Source organism: Oryctolagus cuniculus, chromosome 1 (genome assembly GCF_051225735.1).
Source record: "Oryctolagus cuniculus isolate XC-2025 breed Fujian yellow rabbit chromosome 1, ASM5122573v1, whole genome shotgun sequence".
Lineage (NCBI taxonomy): Eukaryota > Metazoa > Chordata > Mammalia > Lagomorpha > Leporidae > Oryctolagus > Oryctolagus cuniculus.
The window spans coordinates 4,486,138-4,509,520 of NC_142867.1; the positions used below are offsets into that span (position 1 = coordinate 4,486,138).

A 23,383-nucleotide genomic window follows, 5' to 3' on the forward strand; every position below is an offset into this window, starting at 1 on the left:
ACTTCTCCGTGGCGCCAAGGCAGGGTGGGAGGGCTGCCCTGGGAGACGAGCCGCCTGCTTCTGCTGCCCCGTCCCCCCCAGGCCACACTTCCTTTGTGACACAGCTCGCCCTCGGCACGTCCCCAGGGGGGCACCCGAGACCCCTGGTGCTACCCAGGCACAAGGAGATGAGCACAGCCGGGCAGGCGCAGGCAGCGATAAATAAGGCCTTTATATACAGAGACGTGGCCCGGGCGGGGCGGGGGAGGGCAGGGGGCGGGGCGGGGCGGCCGGGGCGGGGCGTGCAGGGCGGCCGGCGGGCGGCGGTCAGTGAGAGAAGATGCCCCGGAAGCGGGCCTTGTCCTCCTCGTCCTTCTGCCGGATGCGCGCCTCCAGGGCCCGCAGCTCCCGGCTTACCACGGGCGCCAGGGCCGGGTCCAGCTCCAGCACCTTGGCGAAGTCAGCCTGGGCCTCCTGCGCGTTCCACACGGCCGCGTGGGCCTTGCCCCGCTTGAAGTAGGCCTTGACGTTGTCTGCAAGGCACAGGGGTGGGCGGCAGGCCGGCAGGGGCGTGAGTGGGGGCCCAGCAGCGCCCAGCCCCCCCCACCTCCTGGCGCCATGGGCCACCAGGGAGCTGAGAAGGCCCCTCCCCCGACAGGCCGTCGGGGTGGGGGCATTTGGAGTGCAGCACGGGTGCTGAGCGCCAGTGGCGCCCCCTCCCGCGGGACCCCTCCCCCCGGGCCCGCGCCCAGCGCTCACCGTCGTACTTGCTGAGGATGGAGGAGCAGTGGTCCAGCACCTCGTAGTACTCCTCGGCCACCAGCTTGCACTGGCAGTAGTTCAGCAGCAGCGGCGTGATCTGCTGGTCCAGCTCGATCCAGTCGGGGGAGCCAGGCTGCTCCTGGGGCGGCGGGGAGCGGCGCTGGGACCCGGGACCCAGCCGGCCTGGCCTCCCCGGGCGCGCCACGCCCCCCAGCCCGGCCTCCCCAGGTGAGCCAGGTGAGCCACGCAGCCACGGCGGCCCCTGCCCCAGCCTGGCCTCCCCGGGCGAGCCACGCAGCCACGGCGGCCCCTGCCCAGCCTCCCGGTGAGCCACGTGACCACGGTGGCCCCTGGCCTCCCCAGGTGAGCCACGCAGCCACAGTGGCCCCCACCCAGCCTCCCGGCGAGCCGCACCTTCATCTGCAGGTTCTTGAGGCAGGCGATGGCGTCATAGTACTTGGCGGCCGCCTCCTTCACCTGCCCCTCGCGGTACAGCCGGTTGCCCTCCTGGTGGATGCGCGGCACGGCCTTGGCCTTCTCCTCATCCGTCATCGCCCACGGGTCCTGCTGGTACGTGCCGGGGCTCTCCACCTGCGGGCGGAGCCGAGTCACGCGTGGCCGGCCGGGCCGGGGGCGCTCTCCCCACCCCGGGAGCTCGGGCAGGGCAGCGGGCGGCGGCCTCACCTTGAGCAGCTCGAAGTGGAAGACGAGGGGCCGCGGGCTGTGCTGCAGGGCGTCCAGGTCGGCGTGGCCCAGGGAGCTGTGCTCGTGCATCTGCGCCATGCCGCAGCAGTGCCGCTGGCCCTCCAGGGGGTCCTTGCCCGCCGCGATGTTGCGGAGGCTCTTGGCCACCAGGGGGTACAGGACCACGTGCTGCAGGGGGCGAGTGCGTGCTGGCCACTCCCTCACCGCCCGCCCCCGCCCGCCCCGGCCCGCCCCGCCACAGCAGTCCCCAGCTCCGCTACACTCTGGGCCCCACACGGTGCTCACCCCGCCCCGCCCCTGCCAGAGCAGTGGGGGCCATTCTTACCTCCCCACCCCCCAGGGTGAGGCCCACCTGCCCCAGCCCACCCTGGTCAAGGCCTACCCCAGACCCGGGCATGTGGGACCCAGCCAGCCACCCTCCACCCAGAAAAGCTGCAGGCGTGACAACGCCCCCACCCCTGCAGGCGTGACGGCAACACCCCCACCCTGGCTGCCTGTGGGGTCCTCCCACAGACCCCTCCCCAGTGTCGGCTCTGGGCTGGCCCACGCTGGCCATTTGCAAGCTGGAGGTATTGAGGCCAGACCGCTGCCCCGCGTAGCTTAGGAGCAGACAGAAGACCGCATCCCAGCCCTGCAGGGCACGAATGTTATAGGACCCAGAGAGGGGTTCGAGCCAATCACTGGCAGTCAGGGAGGGCCCCCTGGGGGTGGTGACTGGGGAGTTAGCTTTGAAGCAGGAGGAAGGATGTTGGCTAAGGCGAGGATGGAGAGGACGGGCAGAGAGGCCGAGAGGAGGACAGGCCGGACTCTGGAGGGCACGTGAGCAGCCCTAGCCCGTCTCTGCTGCCCCTGCCACGGGCCGTTTGCATCTGAGACTGGTGGGCAGGAGAGGCGGTCGGGGGCCGGGTCTGGGGAGGGCGTGTGTGCACGTGCGTGTGCAGCCCGGCGGGCGGCTGCACCGACCTTGGTGTCGCACAGGAACTGGGCGGTCTCGCCCTCCCGCATGCTGCGCACGATCGTCTCCCACACGGGCAGCTTGAACTTCTTGCCGATGATGAGCTCCATGGGCTTGCCGCGGGCCCGGCTGTCGTCCAGCACCGTGCCCTCGCGGTCGCTGTGCAGGGTCCGGTAGTGGAACGTGGCCTGCGGGCCACACGCATGCTCATGAGGGCAAAGCCGGCCCCGAAGCACAAGGCCAGCCCCCAGCCCCCAGCCGGGCGTCACCCTGCGAGCCGGGGCTGGTGGGCGGCCCGCATCCGGCTCTGACCCTCCCTTCGTAGCTAACGGCGCCTACTATGTGCTCGCTCTGTGCTACCCCCCCGAACACTGCAGTGGACAAGGCAGGCAGAAGTCCCAGTGGCCATGGGACTGGCAGAGGGAGGAGGGCCGGGTCAGGCGGGGCCAGGTGCTGTGGATCAGAACACAGAACACGGCAGGGGCGAGAGGCGGCGAGGCCAGTGGGCGGGCGCCGCGGGGCCCCGGGGTCAGCGGGGACGGCTCCCACCCGGCCTCTAGGCGGCGGGCAGGACCCTGGGTTTTACCCAGTGGCTTGGGGATGTGGGTTTGTTGGCCGGGCTGGGGAGAGACCGTGGGAGGGCAAAGGCAGGGGCCTCGGGAGACCGGGGACAGGTGGCCTGGACCAACGCCGGGTCGGCAGGCGGAGGCGAGCGGCCAGGCCTGGCGTGGCCAGTGAGAGACACGGGGCTCTGGCCGGAGCAGGCCACGGGCAGCAGGAAGCGGCCGGCCATGCGGCTGCGAGCCGAGAAGGCAGGCGGGGAGGCTGGAGAGGACGTTCCGGGGTGAGTTCAGACAGCAAAGAGGAAGTGGGCAGGGGAGCCGGCGTGGTCACCGCCCGCACGCGCACGCTGCCGCCGCCCTGACCCGGGTTTCCACTCAGCAGCCCGGGACAGCAGCGGCGCCCACTCGCGTGGCGGGAACAGGCGTGGGCGGCCCCCCACCGACCCCGCTTCCACCGCTCCTCTCGCGCTGCGCCTTCGGGCCTGGGCCTCCCGGGCCCACCCCGCACCCCCTCTGCTCGCGGGGCACTGGCCCTGCACCGGCACCGGCGCCGAGGTGGGAGGTGGTCGAGGGCAGAAGGCCGGGGTCAGGGGAGCCCGAGGAAGCTGCGAGGGTCCTTACGACCCCGCGCCCCTGGAGCCCCTGGAGCCCCTGGAGCACCGGGAAGCTCCCGGCCCTGGCTTCCACAGGACCCGGCGTGGCCTGTGTTTCCGTCCAGAAAACAGCGTGGCCACAAAGGCCCGGGACCACTCCCGGGGGGGCCCGGGTTGCCCCTAACTCTGCTCTGCCTGAGCGCTGAGGTCAAACCCCCCACAACATGGGTGTCGCTGAGTGACGGCCGCCCCGGCCAATGCAGCCACAAGGCCGGGCCGGGAGGTGGGACAGACGCGACCGGATTCACCCCCCACTTAAATTCAGACCAATCAGCGTCGAGCTCCGCACGTGAGCGGCTGGAGCACCGGCCGCTGCCATCTGGGCATGCGCAACCTCTCGCCTCAGGCCTCCTCCCGCCTCGCATGCGCACCGCGCCGCAGTGGGACACGGGAGGGGTCGCCACGAACCTTGGTTCCATCCTGATAGTCGGGTAATTCTCCCCGGCCCTCCTGGATCACGCGCTTTTGGATTCCGTCCTCCCGGAGTCTTGCGATGATATCCGCCATCCTCCTTCCCCACGGCTGTCTTTCGGCAACTTCCGGACTCGTTCGGTAGCTTCCGGACCTGCTTTCGGCGACTCCTTAAAGCCTCGGCGGCTTCCGAGCTAGCGCCATTTTGACTGAGGGCAGAAGCCAAACGAGGGCTGACCGTGGCGGCGGGCAGTGATTGGTGGAGCTCTGCGGGCCCGCCCAGGGGCGGGGCCTCGGGACGTCTGGGGGCGGGAGCCGAGCGCGTCCCGGAGGCGTGGTCTGGGTGACGCAGAGGACGGGGCGGGGCGGCGCTAGCAGTGCGTGCGGTTGCCGGGCGCGGTTGCCCGCGGGCGCGGCTGTGTGCGGCTCCCGAAGCATTAGTGCAGCGCTGGCTGTGTTAGGATATCCAGTGGAGGTATTAAGGCCATACAGAAAAGGAAAGAGAAAGCAAATGTATATATATGTGTGTGTGTGTATATATATATGTATATAATTATATAATCTCACCCCAAACACAAAAACTTACCATTTTGCGGTAAACCCTTACAGTTCTTTCATACCTGTTTATTTAAGCTATCTTTTATTTTAAAAGTAGCATATGAAAGTTACTGATTTATTTATTTATTAGATATTTGTTTTATTTATTTGAAAGAGAAGGGGCGGGACCGAGGGAGAGGTCTGGTTCACGCCCCAGATGGGCGAAGCCAGGAGCCTGGACCTGCACCCGGGTCTCCCTCGTGGGTGCAGGGGCCTCGGCTGCTCCCTCAGGTGCGGTCGCGCGGAGCTGGGTTGGAACCCGTGTGGAGGCTGCAGGCAGGGGTCTCCCGGGCCCAGCCTCTGCCTGTGGCGCGCCTTCCCGCTTGCACGGAGTCGGCCTTCTGCATGCCCTGAGCCACCCTGTGCGCCGGTAGAAGTCCCGTAAGGACATAAGGGAGTTAGGGGGGGACTCACCGAGAACCCACACTAAACGCAGTTTCCCCGGCTTTGTGTCACGGCCAGGACTTCGCACCCTGGGTTCTTTGAAAGAAGAAAGAGGAGGGGGCTTTCTGTGCCCCGTGGAAGCCCCGCCCGACGCGGAGTGCCTGGCGGCCGGCAGGTGGCCAACAGAAAGCCCGTGGTGGAAGCCAGGGCCCCTGGGTCGGCGCCGGGGCTGGGCAGCAGCTGGGCGCGTCCCCTGCCCCCACCCGCTAGGGTTCAGGCTGGGACCCCCGTGCCCACCTGCTGAGGCGGGGAACCTGAGGCACAGAGCTGGGAGGAGGGGACGCGCGCTCTGTGTGTGGCTTTAGCCAACGCAGGCTGACAAGTCTTACCAGCATCAGATGTGTTACACAAGTTATTCCAGAAGCGTGAGGTTTAATCCTGAGTCCGCAAACAGATGAGCCAGGCCAGAAAGGTGTCCGCCTGTTTTACTGATAAATATGAATGTGAAAATCCTCATTAAAATATCATGCTAATTGGGGCCGGCACTGTGGTGTAGTGGGTAAAGCCACCACCTGCAGTGCCGGCATCCCATATGGGCATCAGTTCGAGTCCCGGCTGCTCCTCTTCCGATCCAGCTCTCTGCTGTGGCCAGGGAGTGCAGTGGAGGATGGCCCAGGTGCTTGGGCCCTGCACCCCATGGGAGACCAGGAGAAGCACCTGGCTCCTGGCTCCTGCCATCGGATCAGCGCGGTGTGCCGGCCGCGGCGGCCATTGGAGGGTGAACCAACGGCAAAAGGAAGACCTTTCTCTCTCTCTCTCTCTCTCTCTCTCTCTCTCTCTCTCTCTCACTGTCCACTCTGCCTGTCAAAAAAAAAGAAAGAAAGAAAGAAAGAAAGAAAGAAAGAAAGAAAGAAAGAAAGAAAGAAAGAAAGAAAGAAAGAAAGAAAGAAAGAAACCCTGAGACGAGTCTTCCACGCCTCACCTGCGCAGGTGGGCAGCCGGGCGGCACCAGGCCCGAGAGCGCCCTCCAGCTGGAGGGGTCAACAGGTGCAGAGCTCCGCGGGCTCTGTGGTCTGGAGGTCCAGCCGGTCAGGGGACAGATGCTGTGGGTGGCCGTGGCGGCTCAGCAGGAGCCACGCCAGCGTGGGGGCACGTGGAAACCATTAGTGTTGTGCAGAGAAACGCAAACAGCCCTGCGCCCACGTGGGAGACCCGGAGGAAGCTCCTCTCTCTGCCTCTCTGTGTAATTCTTTCAAATAAATAAAGACATCTTTAAAAAAAAAACGAGGGGCTGGCTCCGTGGTGTAGCGGGTTAAGCCGCAGCCTGCAGTGCCAGCATCCCTGTGAGCACCGGTTCAAGACCCGGCTGCTCCTCTTCCTGTCCAGCTCCCTGCTGTGGCCTGGGAAAGCAGTGGAAGGTGCCCAAGTGCTTGGGCCCTGCACCCGCGTGGGAGACCCAGAGGAGGCTCCCGGCTCCTGGCTTTGAATCAGCACAGCTCTGGCCGTTGCGGCCAACTGGGGAGTGAACCAGCAGATGGAAGACCTCTCTCCTTCCCTCCCTACCTCCCTCCCTCTCTCTCTGCCTCTCCTCTCTCTCTCTGTGTAACTCTGACTTTCAAATAAATAAATAAATCTTAAAAAAAAAAAAAAACTCATGCCAAGAACTGTCTCTGTCTCTCCATCTCTGTAACTCTTTCAAATAAATCTCAGAAAAGGAAAAGGCAATTGGCCGGCGCCGCGGCTCACTAGGCTAATCCTCCACCTGTGGCGCCGGCACACCAGGTTCTAGTCCCGGTTGGGGCGCCGGATTCTGTCCCGGTTGCCCCTCTTCCAGGCCAGCTCTCTGCTGTGGCCAGGGAGTGCAGTGGAGGATGGCCCGGGTGCTTGGGCCCTGCACCCCATGGGAGACCAGGAGACGCACCTGGCTTTTGCCTTCGGATCTGCTGGCCGCAGCGCGCCAGCTGCTGCAGCCATTGGAGGGTGAACCAACGGCAAAAGGAAGACCTTTCTCTCTGTCTCTCTCTCTCTCACTGTCCACTCCGCCTGTCAAAAAAAAAAAAAAAAAAGGCAGTTGCAGGAAGGCGCTGTTGTGTAGTGAGAGGCGTCGGCGTCGTCTCTGAACCGTGCGGTCTGAGCAGACGTGGAAAGAGCCAGCCACGGAAAGGGCACAGCAGCCAGCGCGTGCAAAGGCCCTGAGGCCGCCGGGGCCGAGTGCGGCTTGGAGAAGGAAGACGGTGAGGCGGCCAGCCCGGGGGGTGGGGGGATGAGGAGGGCGAGGAGGAGAGGAGGAGAGGAGAGGAGAGCAGGGCCAGCCCGGCTGGCGAGCCTGGGCAGGGCCGCAGAGTGAGCAGGGCTCCAGGCGGGCAAGTGGTTCACATTCTGTGCTCACTTCCAGGGGAAGCCAGAGTGCTAAGAAGAGGGTTTTTTTTTTAAGATTTATTTATTTATTTATTTATTTGAAAAAGTTAACACAGAGAGAGGGGAGAGAGAGATCTTCCATTAACGGTTCACTCTCCAATTGGCCGCAACGGCTGGAGCTGCGCCGATCCGAAGCCAGGAGCCGGGAGCTTCTTCCAGGTCTCCCACGCAAGTGCAGGGGCCCAAGGACGTGGGGCATCGTCCATTGCTTTTCCAGGCCACAGCAGAGAGCTGGATCGGAAGAGGAGCAGCCGGGACTCGAACCCGCGCCCATATGGGACGCCAGTGTTGCAGGCCAGGGCTTTAACCCACTGAGCCACAGCGCCGGCCCCAGCACACTTTTCAAATAACTTAAAAAACAGCAACAAAACAATAGCGCCTGCGCGCGCACGATTTAAAAGCTCACTTGGGCCACTCTGTGGACCCGCACGGAGGGCATGGGAGTGACACAAAAAGCCAGGAGCCTCAGGCGCCACGTCTGGAAAACGGGGAGAAACCCCCCTCCTTCAGCGAGTAAGGCGCGGAGAGGCACGCTGCGGGCCAGAACCAGCCCGCCCGCCGACCCGCTCGGCGCTCGGCAGCTCTGGCCTCCCGTGCCGCGGCCTGTGCGGGGGGCGGGACTCCAGCCGGGCGAGTCCGGAAGGACGGCGCAGGGCGGGGCCTGCGCGGGGATGGGCCTGTGCTGGGGCAGGGCGGGGCCTGAGCGCGGGGGGGCGGGACTCCAGCAGGGCGCAGTTCCGAAAGGGCGGGGCGGGGGCGGGGCCTGAGCGCGGGTGGCGGGACTCCAGCCGGGCGCAGTCCCGAAAGGGCGGGGCGGGGGCCTGAGTGCGGGGGCGGGGCCTCAGCGCGAGGGGCGGGACTCCAGCCGGGCGCAGTCCAAAAGGACGGGGCGGGGCGGGGCCTGCGCGGGGCGGGGCCTCAGCGCGAGGGGCGGGACTCCAGCCGGGTGCAGTCCAAAAGGACGGGGCGGGGCGGGGCCTGCGCGGGGCGGGGCGGGGCCCTGCTGGGGGCAGGGCGGGGCCGCGGCGACGCGGGCCGGCGGGCGCAGATGGCGGCGGCGGGGCGCGCCTGAGCGGGCGGGGGCCATGAGCGCCGGCCGGCCTCAGTTCAGCATCGATGACGCCTTCGAGCTGTCCCTGGAGGACGCGGGTCCCGGGCCCGAGTCCGGCGGGGTCGCCCGCTTCGGGCCGCTGCACTTCGAGCGCCGGGCCCGGTTCGACGTGGCCGACGAGGACAAGCAGTCCCGGCTGCGCTACCAGGTGAACGGCCCGGCCCACCTCACCCCTGCCCGGGGTCGCGCCCCGGAGCGAAGCCGCCCCCACACGTGCCCCTGGAGCCAGCGCCCTTCCCAGACCCCCCAGCTCCGACTTGGGCCGCCGCGGGTGCCCAGCGCCGGTGCCAGAGCCCACGTGCCCAGCGTCCCCAGAGCGCGGGCCTGCGGGGCTGTCGGGAACCCCGCCCCCTCCCCACTCACACGACCGGAGCCTACTAGAGCGGCCCCCTTGGTCCCCAGAGACCCTCCGTCACCCCTAACCCGGGAGCCCTGCACGTGCCCCGCCCGGCACCGCCCGTGCACAGCCCCCACGCTGTGCCCGAATGCCCTGGGAGCTGCACCCCGACTCCCGGGACCCCCAAAGCCCCCGGCAGGCACCCACCTCCCCCCTGGGTTTCGGTTTCTGTGAGTCACCCGACACGTTTGGCCGGGAGGGTGGAGGCCGGTGAGCAGCTGCAGGCCGGCAGCCAGCTCCGTGGGCGGCCTCCTGCGGCCGGCCTCTCTGAGCCCCGTGTTCCGGAACAGAACCTGGAGAACGACGGGGAGGGGGCGCAGAGCTCTCCGCAGCCCGACGGGAGGACCGGCTCCAGGTCAGGGCCAGGCGGGGCTGCCCGGGCCCAGCCCTCTCCCCTCCCAGGTCCTGCAGGGCCGCTCTGCCCCGCCCGTCCACACTCCCACAGCTCCCCTGTCCTGCAGACCCCAGCCCTCTTCTCCCCTCCCAGGTCCTGCAGGGCCGTTCTGCCCCGCCCGTCCACACTCCCACAGCTCCCCTGTCCTGCAGACCCCAGCCCTCTTCTCCCCTCCCAGGTCCTGCAGGGCCGTTCTGCCCCGCCCGTCCACACTCCCACAGCTCCCCTGTCCTGCAGACCCCAGCCCTTGTGTCCACCCTAGGCCTCAGGGGGCGCCCTCTGTCCTGATGGGCTCCCGTCCCCACTGTCCCCCCCCACACCCGGGCCTGCAGGGATTCCGGCCGAACCTCCATCCGCGGCTCCCAGTGGTCATTCAGCACCGGCAGCACCAGCACCCAGCGCTCCTACAGCGCCTGCTGCAGGTGAGCCCCTGCCCCCCCCAGCTGCAGGTGAGCCCCTGCCCCCCCCAGCTGCAGGTGAGCCCCTGCCCCCCCCCAGCTGCAGGTGGGCCCCTGCCCCCCCCAGCTGCAGGTGAGCCCCTGGTCCCCCCCCCAGCTGCAGGAGAGCCCCTGCCCCCCCCAGCTGCAGGTGAGCCCCTGGTCCCCCCCCAGCTGCAGGAGAGCCCCTGCCCCCCCCCGCTGCAGGTGAGCCCCTGCCCCCCCCGCTGCAGGTGAGCCCCCCCCGCTGCAGGAGAGCCCCTGGTCCCCCCCCCAGCTGCAGGAGAGCCCCTGCCCCCCCCAGCTGCAGGTGAGCCCCTGGTCCCCCCCCCAGCTGCAGGCGAGCCCCTGCCCCCCCCCGCTGCAGGTGAGCCCCTGCCCCCCCAGCTGCAGGTGAGCCCCTGCCCCCCCCCAGCTGCAGGTGAGCCCCTGCCCCCCCCAGCTGCAGGTGAGCCCCTGCCCCCCCCCGCTGCAGGTGGGCCCCTGCCCCCCCCAGCTGCAGGTGAGCCCCTGGTCCCCCCCAGCTGCAGGTGAGCCCCTGCCCCCAACCCCTGCAGCCCAGGCTCCCCTCACTCTGCCCTGCCCCCAGCTGGACACTGCACCCCTTGATCCAGAAGAACCGCCGCGTGGTGCTGGCCTCCTTCCTGCTCCTGCTGCTGGGGCTGGGTGAGTGTCCCCTGGGCCCCTGCCCTCCTGGGCACACGGTAGGCGGTCACACCGCTCAGTGCGCCACACCATCCGGGGACAGGAGTCCCAGTCACCATCCGCCCTGTGCCTGCCTTCGCCCAGTGCCGGGCACGAGTTCAGGCCCCTCCCTTCTGCCTTCCAGGGGTCTCACAGCCAGTGAGAGTTGGGGTCCGGAGCCTGGGTGCAGGGGCAGGTGCTGAGGCCCCGACCCCCTCCCCAGCCTCCGACGTAGAGACCCAGGCTTAGGCCGGGGAGGGGGGCGCTGCTGGGGACCTCCACCACACCTGCGGCACCGCCACAGCTGGGGCCCTGTCGGGAATTGGGAGGGCATGTCCCAGCCCCCACCGTCCCGTCTGGGACCACAGCCCTCGGTGGCCCCTCATGCCCCCAGTGTCCAGCTGCCCCCAGCCCTCCTCTAACCCGGGACCCAGGGGCTGGAGAGTGGGCGCACGGCCACCCCGCGGCCCTGCCGTGGCAGCACCCTTGCCTCTGCCGGGAGCTCTGAGAAAGCTCCGGATCCTGGGCCGGCGCTGTTCCCCCACCTGCACCTCTGTCTGCCAGAGCCGTGTCCACAGCACGGCCTCGGCTGCCAGCTGCCGCGTGGGCGGGTTCCTTCCTCAGTAACTCGGGTGCTGGCCACACCTGTCTCATCCGGGCAGGGGTACGGTTCAGTATGGCAGTGCACGTGACACCCTTAGTCCCTGCCTGCGGCACCAGGTGAGTGGCCGGTAGATTAGCCGTGGCCATTACTGCTGTCCCCGCCAGGGGAGATGTCACTGCCTCCAGGAAGCCCCTTCCAGTCTCCCAGGCTGAGCCCAGTTTGGGTCGCTCCCTAGGCCCCCAGCTGTCCCACTGCCCCCAGTAGCCTGACCAGCTGGGTCCAGCGTCCAGGTTCTGGGCCTTGCGCAGGGCTTTGCTGCACCAAGGAGCCAGCCTCTTCCCGGGGCCTGCCAAGCGCCCTGCTTGGTGAGCGCCCGCCCGCGCAGGTCCGTGCCCAGGGCGCTCAGCGTGGGGGACGCCCTTGCCCAGGCCTGGTTCTGTCGGGGTCGGGGGTGGAAGGCAGGGCGCTCACCCCTGCGCCGCCCTCTGTGCAGTGCTGATCCTGGTCGGCGTGGGACTGCAGGTGGCGCCCTCTCCAGGTGAGTGCCCCTCCTGCACCCCGGGGTCCCCGCAGCCCTTTGCCTCCCCGCCGGAACCGAGGCTTGCCCCGCGGCCCCACCCGCGCCGCCTCTCCGCCCGCCCCGGCCCCGCCTCTCTTCCCGACCTGACCCGCACCTCCCGCCGCGGCCCCGCCTCTCCTCTCGCCCTGCCCCACGCCGCCTTTCCTCCCGGCCTGACCCGCCCCGCCTCTCCTCCCGCCCCGCCCCGCCTCCGCCCGCCCCGCCCTACGCTGCCTCTCCTCCCGCCTCTCGCCCCGCCCCACGCCACCTTTCCTCCCGGCCTGACCCGCCCCGCCTCTCCTCCCGCCCCAGCCCCGCCTCTTCTCTCGCCCCGCCCCACGCCGCCTCCGCCTCCTCCCGGCCTGACCCGCCCCGCCTCTCCTCCCGACCCGCCCCGCCTCTCCTCCGCCTGCCCTGACCCGCCCCGCCTCTCCTCCCGCAGGTGTCTCCAGCGCCGTCTTCTTCGTGCCTGGCTTCCTGTTGTTGGTCCCAGGAGGTGCGAACGGGCGTGGGGGGGGGGCCCCGGGGCTGGGGCGGGGCCGGGGCGGGGCATGCCGCTGACAGGCTCCGCCCCACAGTCTACCACGTGATCTTCATCTACTGCGCTGTCAAGGGCCACCAGGGCTTCCAGTTCTTCTACCTGCCCTACTTCGAGAAGTGAGGGAGCCAGGGCGGGCGACCCCGCGCCGGGAGCGGCCCCGGCCCCCTGGCGTCCCGCGGGGGCGGAGCGGCGCGGCCCCCAGCCTCGGGGCAGCCTGCCCGCAGCCTGCTCTGTGCCTCGACTTCTCGGGGCCGCGGGCTGCCCGGTTGGTGATATTTTGTGCTAATAAAAGGATGATTATCTCCAGCAGGGACAGAGCTGTCCTGTCCTGCCCAGCCCCCCAGAGGCCTCACCCCCACCCCCACACCCAGAGAAGGCCTGCAGTTGGGCAGACCGGCGTCCAGGGCCGCTGATCCCCCCTGCGCTGAGACTGCAAGGTCACAGCAGGGGTCAGGGCCTCTGTGTCCGCCCGGCGGCCCTGGCTGAGGGCGCCCCAGGGCCGAGGGCGCCCGTAACGCGGGCTGGGGCCCCTGAAGGTGTCCAAGGCAAGGCAGCGCCCGCCCCCCCCCCCACTGCCCTGCTGCCCAGGCCGCAGGGCCACAGGACGGCCTCAGAAATGAGAGGCCCAGAGAGCCTTCGGAGCAGCCCCGTCAGAACCGTGTGGGCCGAGCGTCTCGGAACCAGGATCTCGGAGAAGGCTGAAGTCAGAGCAGGGACGCCTGCACCTCTCGGACCACCCCGGCAGTGCCGGGCGCTTGACCCAGGTGGCCACTTCTGCCGCGGCCCAGCTGATGGCCAAGGAGCTCAAAGCCCAGCTCGCCGGCCGCCAGACAGCCAGCAGGTTGCAGGCAGAGCGAGGGGCCCCGGGTGGAGCCCCTCTGCCCCCCCCACCCCCGCCACCGACAGCACGGGGGCCTTGGGCAGCCAGTTGACACACAGAGCCCTGCTGTTGCTCCCGGTGCCCCAGCCCAGGGGGCCTCCCACCCGCAGCACACACACAGACACACACGCACAGACACGCGTGTGCACACCCCCCAAGGCGTTCCTGGGGGCTCCCAGGATGCTCTGGACTGATCCCTTGTGAGATGAGGTGCAAATGGCAAAAGTGAGACAGAGGCACACGGAGGGTGAGCCCGCAGCTCGCGCTGTCAGATCCACGAGCCACAGTCACAGCTCCGGGCATGTAATGAGAACACGGGGGGACAATGCGTGAGCCAGCCACTGGTGGGAACACACCGCTTCCCGCAGAGTTCGCCCGCCCTCCATGCACAACAGCTGGGCCGGCCAGGCGGCAGCCAGGAGCCCGGACCTCACACGGGGGCAGGGACCCAGCTACCTGAGGTGTGGCCCGCAGGCTCGCGGAGGGAGCCTGGGACCCGGGACGGGGACGGAGCGGAGGGGGCCGCAGGCATCAGGCGGCGCCGTGGACGTTACCGTGTGCAGCTGATGTGCGACCACCGAGCTTGGCGCGCCCTGGCCGGTGTCTCCAGCACAGGCCGGGCTGACGGCTGCTCTCGGGCCGTGCTCCGGGCCTGTGTTTGGAGCGTGTGGGTTTCCTCGGTGACCTGCGAGGCGCCGGGCCTGGGAACGGTCCTTACACGGTCAGTCGCCCCGCTTTTTGGTTTCTCTTCTGACCGCGACTTAGCGCACGCTCTGACTACACTCTGATGAGGCTCCTCCTCCCCCGAAGCCGTATCTGCACCAAGCGTGCGCTGGGCAGAGCCCGCCTCTCACCTGCACTGTCCGACAGCGGCTTCGCGGCCAACAGTGCTTTGCCCCTGCGCATTGAACAGTCCTCTCCACTGTTTCCTGATGAGAAGCCCTGGGGCCAGCGCTGTGGCGTAGCGGGCAAAGCCTCCGCCTGCAGTGCCAGCATCCCATGTGGGCGCCGGTTCAAGTCCCGGCTGCTCCACTTCCCATCCAGCTCCCTGCTAATGTGCCTGGGAAAACAGTAGAGGATGGCCCAAGTCCTTGGGCCTCTGCACCCACATGGGAGACCTGGAGGACGCTCCTGGCTTCAGCCTGGCCCAGCCCCGGCCACTGCAGCCATTTGGAGAGTGAAGTAGAAGACCTCTGTCTCTCTGTGTCTCCTCTGTCTGCAACTCTGCCTTTCAAATAAATAAATCAATCCTTTAAAAAGAAAACAAAAGCCTCCCCTAAGTGCGCGGACGTTTCTTTTATAAGAACCTTGTTTTGCACCCTGGGCCCCCCCAGGGAGGCGTGAGCTTGTGCACCTGAACACGCGAGCCTGTGTATCCTGCTCTCCCCGTTTGCTCCGGTCCAGGGCCCTCGGAGGGCTTCACACAACCGCCCCCACCGAACACGGCCCCTCCCCCACGCTCCTGGTCTGCTCCCTCTCACCCTCAGATTTCCATCTTTTTGTCTCTCAGTGCCATTTATCTCTGACAATTATGTCCAGGGGGCCAGCGCTGTGGCATAGCAGGTAAAGCCATCGCCTTCAGTGCCGGCATCCCATATGGGCACCAGATCAAGACCCGGCTGCTCCACTTCTGATCCAGCTCTCTGCTGTGGCCTTGGAAAGCAGTGGAAGATGGCCCAGGTCCTTGGGCTCCTGCACCCCTATGGGAGACCTGGAAGAAGCTCCTGGCTCCTGGCTTCGGATCGGTGCAGCTCCGGCTGTTGAAGCCAATTGGGGAGTGAACCATCAGATGGAAGACCTCTCTCTCTCTGTCTCTGCCTCTCCTTCTCTCTGTGTGTAAATCTGACTTTCAAATAAATAAATCTCTTTAAAAAAATTCTGTCCATCTGCAGTGGACTTGCCCATCTGACCTGGGGCTATTTTTGACCTGGGGTTGTTCCCAGCTCTGTCCTCACTGCCCGGTTCCCACACACCCTCCTTCCTTCCCTCTCACTTGCTCGCTCTCACTCCCTCCCGCCCCGCCCCCGGCTCTATTTGGGGCTGCCTTCAGATTTGCATCCGCCCAGTCTGCCCGGCCTCTGTAGTTTCGGTCACGAGCTCCTCTCTGGGAGCACAGAGGGTTCCGTTTTTAGAAGTTCGGTGAGCCCAGTTGAGAGAGTGCCCTTTCTCAGCGATCCTGGTTTTGTTTTTGTTTTTAAAGTTCTTTGCAAAACTTGTGTTATTTTTATCCCTGTGAAGGGCAGAGAGAAAGTTTCCATCCACTGGTTCACTCCCCCGATGGCTGCAACAGCAAGGAACTCAGGCCAGGACTGGCACCGGGTGGAGAGCCGTCCTCTCCCGCCTCCGCGCGTCCAGGCAGGGAGGCGCCCGGGAGCAGACACCCTGATATGGGGTTCCTGGGATGCGGGCCTCGCAGGCAGCCGATGAACGCCGTACCCCAGGCCTGCACCAGGCTCTCTGAGACACTCTGCTGCCGGCCGCGCAGGCCCTGAACTTGCCACTGTCCACTCGCTGGGCGCCTGGGCCACGCCCGCTTGCCCAGGAGCAGGGTAGCCCTGCGGGACCCTGGAACGTCGCTCATGCTGGGTGGCAGGCAGCAGAGGCCAGGGGTGCTCCAGGCAGCCCACGCGGGAGGAGGTGAGGGTGAGGATGGGCAGGTGACGTCACGGGCAGAAGTCTGCGGGCCACTGGCTCGCCTCCGTCCTGGGGCCTCTGGGCAGCCTGGTCCCGCTGGGGTCTGAGGCCCGGGGGGCAACAGGTGGTCACTGCTGGTGTCTCAGGGGCTGAAGAGCATCATTACAAACTCTGCAGGAGAACAGGGCGGGTTCAGCCCAGGACTGGATCCGGGAGGCACTGGGCTCAGCCTGGGCGCCCCGGGGACCGTCTGGCGGGGCGGCGGGGGTGGGGGGCTCACCGTCGAAGTCCACTGTGCCGTCGCCATTGAGGTCCACCTCTCGCAGCATCTCCTGCAGCTCAGCACTGTCCAGTGGCTCCCCGAGCAGGGCCGGCGCCGCCTGCTGCAGCTCCGCCACGGTGATCCGGCCATCCCTGTCCCTGTCAAACTGAGGGCCCCGGCAGGCTCAGCGCCTCTGCCCGTGCCAAGATGCTCCCTCTCCCACCGTCCGCACCCGTCCCAACCCCCTCGCGCCCTGGCGCCGCCCCCTCCAGGCTGTCTCCCCGCCCCGCACCTCCTGGAAGGCGACACGCAGCTCCGGCACGCCCAGCATGTGTGCCGTCTCCTCCCGCAGCTTCGGGCCTATCAGTTCCACAAACTCCTCGAAGTCCACACGGCCGCCCACTGTGGGCCCAGGCAGAGTGTCACCACGGCGGGGACCCCAGGACGTCACCAGGGCCACGCACCCTCCCCATCCGCGCCGGCATGGGCGGCCGGTGGAGCCCCGTGCGTTCCCTGGGCTGCTGGGTCTGGGCTGTTCTGTGTGCAGCAAGGCCCCCACCGGTGGGAGAAGGAACCAGGCTTTGGGACCAGACAGCCCTGGGTTCAAATCCCAGCTCTGCCGCTGATCTGCACTGGCCACCGGGTGATGCTATCACGGGGCCAGGAGGCCTCCTCTGTGGGGTGCTCTCAGGGTCAGAGGTCATGGTTACAAAGCACTGGAGCCCCCCAGGTGGTGGTGAAGCCACTTCCTCCGCTCCCACGGCTGCCGCAGTGAGCCACACCCGCTTAGCAGAGGGCAGGGGGAACGAGGTCTCGGGAATGAAGGGAGAACCGTCTCCACCTGAGGGCAACCCAGCGCGCGAGCGGTCAGACCACAAGCAGCCGCCAGGACACGAGCCGGGCAGACAGAGGGAGAGGGCGCACAGGGAGCCGTCCCTGCCCCACCTGCACAGGCCATTGATGCCCCAGCCAGGGGGGCGGAAGGGCTGGGGGGTGGGGCGCACAGAGGCCGGGGGCCCCCCGGGCTGAGCCTGCACCCCGAGGCTGCTGTCCCTGCTGCCTCTCACTGCACTAAGACGCAAGGGCTTGCACAGGGGACCCCACATCCGCAGGGCCAGGGTGGTCCTGCCCGCCTCTCCCCTACCCCAGCGTGGCCTCCGAGGGGGCCACCTCCCCCCTCCCCCACGCAGGCGACACTGACTGCGCATCTTGACGTGCTGGGAGACCTCCAAGAGCTCCATCTCCGTGGGCATGTAGCCCAGCGTCCGCATACACTCCCCCAGCTCCCGGTAGCCGATGTAGCCGTCGCGGTCGGTGTCGAACTCCTCGAAGGCGGCCTGCAGCTCTGCGGGGAGCGGCTGTCAGCCTGGCTCAGGGCGCCCCCCTCCCCGGGCTCCTCCCCGCAGCGGTGAGAGCCACTCACCATCCATCTCTGCCGGGCCCAGCTCCCGGTCCTGCGGGGGAGAGTCCAGCATGTGTCCGTCCTCCTCCTCCGCCCCCGCCCCACCAGGAAGAGAGGCCCCCCTTCGTGGTCCAGGGGGCTCGAACTCCCGCAGGGCCTGGGAGTCCTAGCTTTGCGCCTGCCCAGGCCGCCTGGAGACCCCAAAGGCTGAGGCCTCGCGCCGTCAGCCCTGGTGCTCAAGGCCAGGGTGGGCTGAGCCTGGGGGCCGGGGTCTCCACCCCCACTCCCAGCCCCCAGCCCCTCTGACCTTCCCGAAAACCCGGTTGAGCAGGGGCCCGTAGGTCCTCTGAGCGGCGTCACTGTGGACAGGGCGGTGCCGGTGGGACCGTCGCCGAGAGCCCAGCCCAGGGGCCACTCCGGACGGCGCGCCCGGCCCCTCTGGGGTCTTGCTGCTCCCAGGGGCCGCGGGGCCCTGCGCGGACGGCTGCTCCTGGGAGCTGCCTGTGCTCCTGCGGGACCCCTGCCGTCCCCTCTCCTTCTTGCTCCTCCTCCTGGCTGAGGGGGGCGTCCCAGCATGGCTGGCAGGGGTCCCGGTCTCCATGGAGGGCTGCTGGGGGCTGGGGGCCGGCTCCGGGCCCTGCCGCCCCCTCACCTGCTCTGTGGCCATGCGGGGAGCCCACAGGGAGCAGAGACCCTGAGCTCCTTGGCGCCTGGGACCCTAAAGCTGCTTACACACCCCAGACGGGCCCTGAGGGGGATTAGGGTAAGTGAGGCGGGCAGCCCAGGCCCTAATCCCAGGCTCTGCTCCTGGGGAGGCCAGGACGGGGTCCCCTGGACCAGGAGAACTCAGCAGCGAGGCGGGACCAGGACGTGGGGGCGGCCGTGGGCGCCCACAGCCAGCTCTGCACTGCCCAGCCGCGAGAGGCCGCCCATCTGCAGTGTCACTCCCCTCGCTGCGGGCCAGGGGCGCTGAGCCAGGCTGGGGGGACCGGGGCAGACGTCTGGGGCAGGGGGGAAGGTGGACGAAGGCTGGGGGGCGGGAACAGGTGGGACAGGCTGGAGCAGCAGGCCTGTGAGAGCCAGGAGAGACCTCGGGCGGCAAGCTGAGTCAGAGGATGCAGTCCCTCGGGGGACAGGGGGGAGCCCTGGGGGGAGCAGCCCCCGGGGGAGGGGGCCCTGCCGTCCGGCCCTGGCCGGGGTGTGCTGGCCGCTTGGCCTCGCTGGGCAGGGGTTAGGGTTTCCTGGAGAGCAGCCCCATGAATGATTGATGGGCTCGCAGCTTGGGTTTCCTGCCCGCCCGCCTCAGTGTCGCCGGGCGCCATGCAGCAGGCCCCGGGCTGGGGCCGTGGACGGCCGGATCCCCGGGCAGGCAGGTGTGCTCTGCTCCTTCCAGCCGCCGCGGGGCACCTCACGGGTGAGCCAGGCCTCCCAAGTGGGGACCTTGGGTCAGGGGGAGGGCGGTGGCGGCCCAGGCTCTGATGTGACAGGGTCTGGGAGCCCGCAGAGGGAGGCCACGGGCAGGCTCTGGTCCCGCCCCTACCAGCGGCGCCACTGCCACCACCCTCGGAGGGAAGTCCCCTCCCCGCTGCCAGCCGGGCACAGTGGGGCTGCCCCCGGCCACCCACAGTCCTGTCTCACTTCTCCCCTGAGCAGCTCCAGGGGCGGCCACGCTGCAGAGGCACGCGCGCCCCAGGCTGCCAGGCTCAGCTATTACCCGGAGCCCACGCGTGACACGGGCTGGGGGCGGGAGCTCCCCCTGCACGTCCACCTCAGCCTCCTAGGGGCCTGTGTGCCAGGAGCCCACCCACCTTGGAATCTTAAATACATGAACCCCAGGATTCTCCGAGTGATGTTCCCTGGGGGCGCTCCCCCTCTTTCGGGCTGAGCCTCCCCCCTCAGCGTGGGGGCCCCACTCCTGGGGCTGCATTCCGAGACCCCGAGTCGTCGAGAGCTCCCCCAAAAGGTGCCGATGACGGCCCAGAGAGGGACAGTGGCTTGCCTGGAGAGGCACAGCCCTGCCTCTCTCACGCTCGGCCATTCATGCATCCCTTGGTTCACCAGGTGCGCACCCCGCGTCTGGGACCCCAGATGCACGCTGCGGTGGAAGCCAGCCTGAGCGCCGCGGGCCGCGGGCCGCGCACGGAACTCCAGGACGACGAGGACAGCTTCCCCCAGGGCAGCTGGGACACGGTCTTCCTGGTGAGCCTGCTGCTCCTGGGGCTGCCCGCCAACGGGCTGGTGGCGTGGCTGGCCGGCTCGCAGGCCCGGCACGGGGCGGGCACGCGGCTGGCCCCACTGCTGCTCAGCCTGGCCCTCTCTGACTTCTTGTTCCTGGCGGCGGCCGCCTTCCAGATCCTGGAGGTCCAGCACGGAGGGCACTGGCCGCTGGGGACGGCCGCCTGCCGCTTCTACTACTTCCTGTGGGGCGTGTCCTACTCCTCCGGCCTGTTCCTGCTGGCGGCCCTCAGCCTGGACCGCTGCCTGCTGGCGCTGTGTCCGCGCTGGTACGCGGGGCGCCGGCCGGCCCGCCTGCCCCTCTGGGTCTGCGCCGGGGTCTGGGTGCTGGCCACGCTGTTCAGCGTGCCCTGGCTGATCTTCCCCGAGGCCGCCGTCTGGTGGTACGGCCTGGTCATCTGCCTGGACTTCTGGGACGGCGAGGAGCTGCCGCTGCGCGTGCTGGAGGTCCTGGGGGGCTTCCTGCCCTTCCTCCTGCTGCTCACCTGCCACGTGCTCACCCAGGCCAAGGCCTGCCGGCCGTGCCGCCGGCCCCGGCCCCCCGCCGCCCCCGGCTTCGCCCGCGTGGCCAAGACCATCCTGTCGGCCTACGTGGTCCTGCGGCTGCCCTACCAGCTGGCGCAGCTGCTCTACCTGGCCTTCCTGTGGGACATCTACCCCGGCTACCTGCTCTGGGAGGCGCTGGTCTACTCCGACTACCTGATCCTGCTCGACAGCTGCCTCAGCCCCTTCCTGTGCCTCGCGGCCAGCGCCGACCTCCGGGCCCTGCTGCGCGCGGTGCTCTCCTCCTTCGCGGCAGCGCTCTGCGAGGAGCGCCCGGGCAGCTTCACGCCGGCTGAGCCGCACACCCACGGGCACTCCGAGGCTCTGACTCTACCAGCGCCGTCCGCTGGGACCCAGCCACGGCTGGAACCCGAGGCCCAGCCTCCCGGGGGTCCCCCAGCCCAGCCACACGTGGAGCCCGAGGCCCAGCCTCCCGGGGGTCCCCCAGCCCAGCCACGGTTGGAGCCCGTGGCCCAGCCTCCCGGGGGTCCCCCAGCCCAGCCACACGTGGAGCCCGTGGCCCAGCCTCCTGGGGGTCCCCCAGCCCAGCCACACGTGGAGCCCGTGGCCCAGCCTCTCGTGAGTCCCCCAGCCCAGCCACACGTGGAGCCTGTGGCCCAGCCACCATTAGATCCCGTGGCCCAGCCACACGTGGATTCCGAGGTTCAGCCACAGCCGAACACTGAGGCCCAGACCTCTGGACCCATTGCTGCCTCAGCCCCCAGTCCTGACAACAAAGCCCCCCCTGCCCCATCCTCAGATCCCACCACAGGAGCCCCTGAGAACCCAGCCACGCCGACCACCCCTGAGGGAGAGAGCCTCGGTGATGCCCCCAGCGCAGGTCCCACATGAGGTCCTGGAAGGCCCCGGCCTGCTGGGGCAACGGAGGAGCCAGAGGGAGACAGAGAAGCCAGCCAGTGCCAGGGGCCGGAACACGGAGGACCCGGGGGTGAACACCCCCATGGGGCCACTTGGTCCCAGAAAGCAGCCCTGGGGGAAGGGAAACCAGGCAGCCGAAAGTCCCAGGCAGCTTGCAAGCGCCCCCCCACCCCGCCCCAGCACACACGGTCGCCCCAGAGCCCTCTGAGGCAGTGCCGAGTGACCCGCTGGGTTCTGTCCACGCCCTGGCACCACACAGTAGCCACCTGCGCCTCAGCCCAGCTGGAGGAAGAACACAGGGAGAACTTCCGCCCCCTTTGATCCCTCCTCCCCCCCTCCTCCCTGTCCTGCAGCCTGGACAGCAGGGCGCCCAACCAAAAGTCCTTGCAGAGGACGGGGGCCTCCAGGAGCCTGAGCCCAAGGCCCTAGTGGCCCACAAGCTGGCCTCGGCATGGCTGAACCCTCTCCACCAGCCCCCTGCAGGCGGTGCGGCTGGGAGAAGAGGCGAGGGCTGTGCATCCTGCTGCTAACTGGCTCAGATAAGAAAGTGTGGGACGTGCCCCCCCAGGGCCTGGCGCCCAGGAGGGGTGGGGGGAGCAGGTGCAGGGGTGAGAGTCAGCGAGGGGAGGCAGGCAGGAGGGCCGCCTGCCAGCCTGAGTGTGGCTCCAGGATCTGCCACCTGTCTGGGCTGCAGACAGCCAGGTGGCCTGGGACAGCACGGGGCCGCTCCGTGACTCTGGAGGGCTCCAAGAGACGTCCAAGGCTGGCCCCATTCACGGCCCCCGCCCCCAGCCGCCAACACAGGGCTGTGCACAAGCCTCATGGGGGCTGCGGGAACAGGGCGCTCCCGTCCCAACCTCCCCGATCTGAGCCCAAGGGCACCGGGGGGAGCTGTCCAGGCAAGGAGAGCTCTGGGCGCCCGTGGTTCCAGGGAGGGGCTGCCTTCCCACCCCCACCCTCTCCTGCCAGCTTTCCCCAGCCCGTGTCCCAAATCCCACCTCTTTCTCGTCTTCACCCCGCCTCCCGTCCTTTCTCATTGGCTCCTCGCTGTGACCGTCAGCAGCAGGTGCACAGGACTGACTGATGGGTGGCATGTCTTCCTCACGCGCGCATTTCAGCAGGCGGCACGGGCGGTGCAGCCGGACCCCGGGTCTACGCCCGGCTTGCTCCCAGCCTCCGTCTCCCCTGTGGAGTGGGGGAGCTCATGTTCCCCCAGCGGCGTTGGCGGCCTTGACCCTTAACTGAGCAGGAGGGTTAGCGCCCTGGTTAGTGATGGGATGGCGAGGCAGGCGGGAGGGACACTTCCGGGCAGGTGTGATCTACGGAACACGCATCCAGCGCAAACTCATCGCCTTTCTAGCCCACCTTCCACTTTGGAGGCACGCGTGCAGGCTCGAGGGGTCTCTGCTGACCCCCGGGGTGGTTTCAATCCTGGCCCCACCATGCCCCAGGTGTGCGACCTTCGGCAAGACTCTTGGCCTCTTCAGACTCGGTCTTCTTATCTGTAAAATGGGCACGATAAAAGCGTTTGATCTCGATGCGGTGGTTGAATCCTTGCCTGCACGGCAGAAGTACTTATTCATTGTTAGCCATCATTGGATTACACCAGCAGGAGCCCCAGGCCAGGGACCAACCCTGAGCCACAGAGCCCACCCGCCTGGCATTGTCCCAGTAAGGCCAGGAGGCAACTGGTTGAGACAGGAGTGTGTTACTGGAAACGGGACGGGAGAGAAGGGAGGAGGGCAAGTACAGTGGACCGACCGGATAGCAAGTGGGGGCCGGCAGGAAGCCCAGCCCCCAGGGTGCCGGGAAGGGGTGGCGGATCTGTGCCAAGACCCTAGCCCCAGCGACAAGGTGGGCCTGGCGGGAGGACCCCGCCCCCCGCGCCTCTTCCTGCGAGGTGAGCGCCACCCTTGCCATCCTGCGGGGACACTCGCGGTGCCCCTCCTCCGCAGGGGCCCCAGAGCCCTTGAACCTGGCAAGAGTCGGTCCCAGCTCTGGTCCACCTTCCAACGCCCCCCGCCCCCAGCTGCATTGCATAAAAACACGCCCGTGAGCGCATCAGCCTGCGTGATGAAGCCTAAGTTCACGGAGAGGTGGAATCCAGAGATACTTTCCTGGGGCGCACAATCGCGGACGCAGGAGAGGGATTCGGGAACTTCACGGGAGGCGCACACTGTGACAAAACTACGCACGGATCGCCAGTTTGCAGCAAAACCAACTTACCTTCTAATCCCATTTTCCACGCCCTTGGGAGTGGAGTGAGGGGGAGGCAGTGGACGCTGCGGGGCTGTGCGCCCCCGGGCCGGCTTCACCCACCGCGGGCCGCCTCGCGAAGCCGCCGCCGAGCAGCGGGAAGGGCCCGCCGAGGGTCCCGCGCCCGCCCGTGCGCCC

At 68.2% G+C, this 23,383-nt stretch overlaps 4 protein-coding genes and 1 long non-coding RNA gene across 12 annotated transcripts; 2 read left to right on the top strand and 3 right to left on the bottom strand.

Annotated features, from left to right (window-relative positions):
* Nucleotides 1-192: 192 nt before the first annotated feature.
* Nucleotides 193-4,256, bottom strand: AIP (AHR interacting HSP90 co-chaperone). Of its 2 annotated transcripts, none has more exons than XM_070066674.2 (6): nt 4,026-4,256; nt 2,410-2,589; nt 1,426-1,614; nt 1,156-1,332; nt 747-880; nt 193-512 (listed from the first exon to the last, which is right to left on the bottom strand). In XM_070066674.2, the coding sequence occupies exons 1-6, from the start codon at nt 4,122-4,124 to the stop codon at nt 440-442; spliced, it is 852 nt and encodes a 283-aa protein (XP_069922775.1). In that variant the 5' UTR covers nt 4,125-4,256; the 3' UTR covers nt 193-439. The 2 variants fall into 2 exon arrangements, with proteins under 2 accessions (XP_069922775.1, XP_069922758.1); XM_070066657.2 differs by having other exon boundaries at nt 739-880.
* A 590-nt stretch (nt 4,257-4,846) lies between these two features.
* LOC149128248 (uncharacterized) lies at nt 4,847-11,665 on the bottom strand. Of its 2 annotated transcripts, none has more exons than XR_016223186.1 (3): nt 11,526-11,665; nt 5,399-5,497; nt 4,847-4,985 (listed from the first exon to the last, which is right to left on the bottom strand). It is a non-coding gene; the product is annotated as an uncharacterized LOC149128248 (long non-coding RNA). The 2 variants fall into 2 exon arrangements; XR_016223194.1 differs by lacking the exon at nt 11,526-11,665 and adding an exon at nt 5,992-6,117.
* Nucleotides 8,422-14,910, top strand: TMEM134 (transmembrane protein 134). Of its 3 annotated transcripts, none has more exons than XM_089315985.1 (7): nt 8,422-8,686; nt 9,226-9,290; nt 9,662-9,751; nt 10,356-10,432; nt 11,548-11,592; nt 12,056-12,109; nt 14,574-14,910. In XM_089315985.1, the coding sequence occupies exons 1-7, from the start codon at nt 8,513-8,515 to the stop codon at nt 14,666-14,668; spliced, it is 600 nt and encodes a 199-aa protein (XP_089172111.1). In that variant the 5' UTR covers nt 8,422-8,512; the 3' UTR covers nt 14,669-14,910. The 3 variants fall into 3 exon arrangements, with proteins under 3 accessions (XP_089172111.1, XP_089172137.1, XP_089172166.1); XM_089316011.1 differs by lacking the exon at nt 14,574-14,910 and adding an exon at nt 12,192-12,460; XM_089316040.1 differs by lacking the exons at nt 11,548-11,592; nt 12,056-12,109; nt 14,574-14,910 and adding an exon at nt 11,113-11,189.
* LOC127484745 (calcium-binding protein 4) lies at nt 14,312-23,383 on the bottom strand. 3 transcript variants are annotated; one of them, XM_070066511.2, is made up of 8 exons: nt 23,216-23,371; nt 22,355-22,491; nt 21,988-22,174; nt 17,354-17,384; nt 17,132-17,275; nt 16,223-16,332; nt 15,949-16,096; nt 14,312-15,839 (listed from the first exon to the last, which is right to left on the bottom strand). In XM_070066511.2, exons 3-8 carry the CDS (start codon nt 22,081-22,083, stop codon nt 15,811-15,813), a joined length of 558 nt encoding a protein of 185 aa, XP_069922612.2. In that variant the 5' UTR covers nt 22,084-22,174; nt 22,355-22,491; nt 23,216-23,371; the 3' UTR covers nt 14,312-15,810. The 3 variants fall into 3 exon arrangements, with proteins under 3 accessions (XP_069922612.2, XP_069922725.2, XP_069922652.2); XM_070066624.2 differs by lacking the exon at nt 21,988-22,174 and having other exon boundaries at nt 23,216-23,383; XM_070066551.2 differs by lacking the exons at nt 21,988-22,174; nt 22,355-22,491; nt 23,216-23,371 and adding an exon at nt 17,640-18,116 and having other exon boundaries at nt 15,211-15,839.
* On the top strand, nt 18,468-21,093 carry GPR152 (G protein-coupled receptor 152). Of its 2 annotated transcripts, XM_089315683.1 has the most exons (3): nt 18,468-18,746; nt 19,394-19,531; nt 19,685-21,093. In XM_089315683.1, exons 1-3 carry the CDS (start codon nt 18,600-18,602, stop codon nt 20,960-20,962), a joined length of 1,563 nt encoding a protein of 520 aa, XP_089171809.1. In that variant the 5' UTR covers nt 18,468-18,599; the 3' UTR covers nt 20,963-21,093. The 2 variants fall into 2 exon arrangements, with proteins under 2 accessions (XP_089171809.1, XP_051682635.3); XM_051826675.3 differs by having other exon boundaries at nt 19,394-21,093.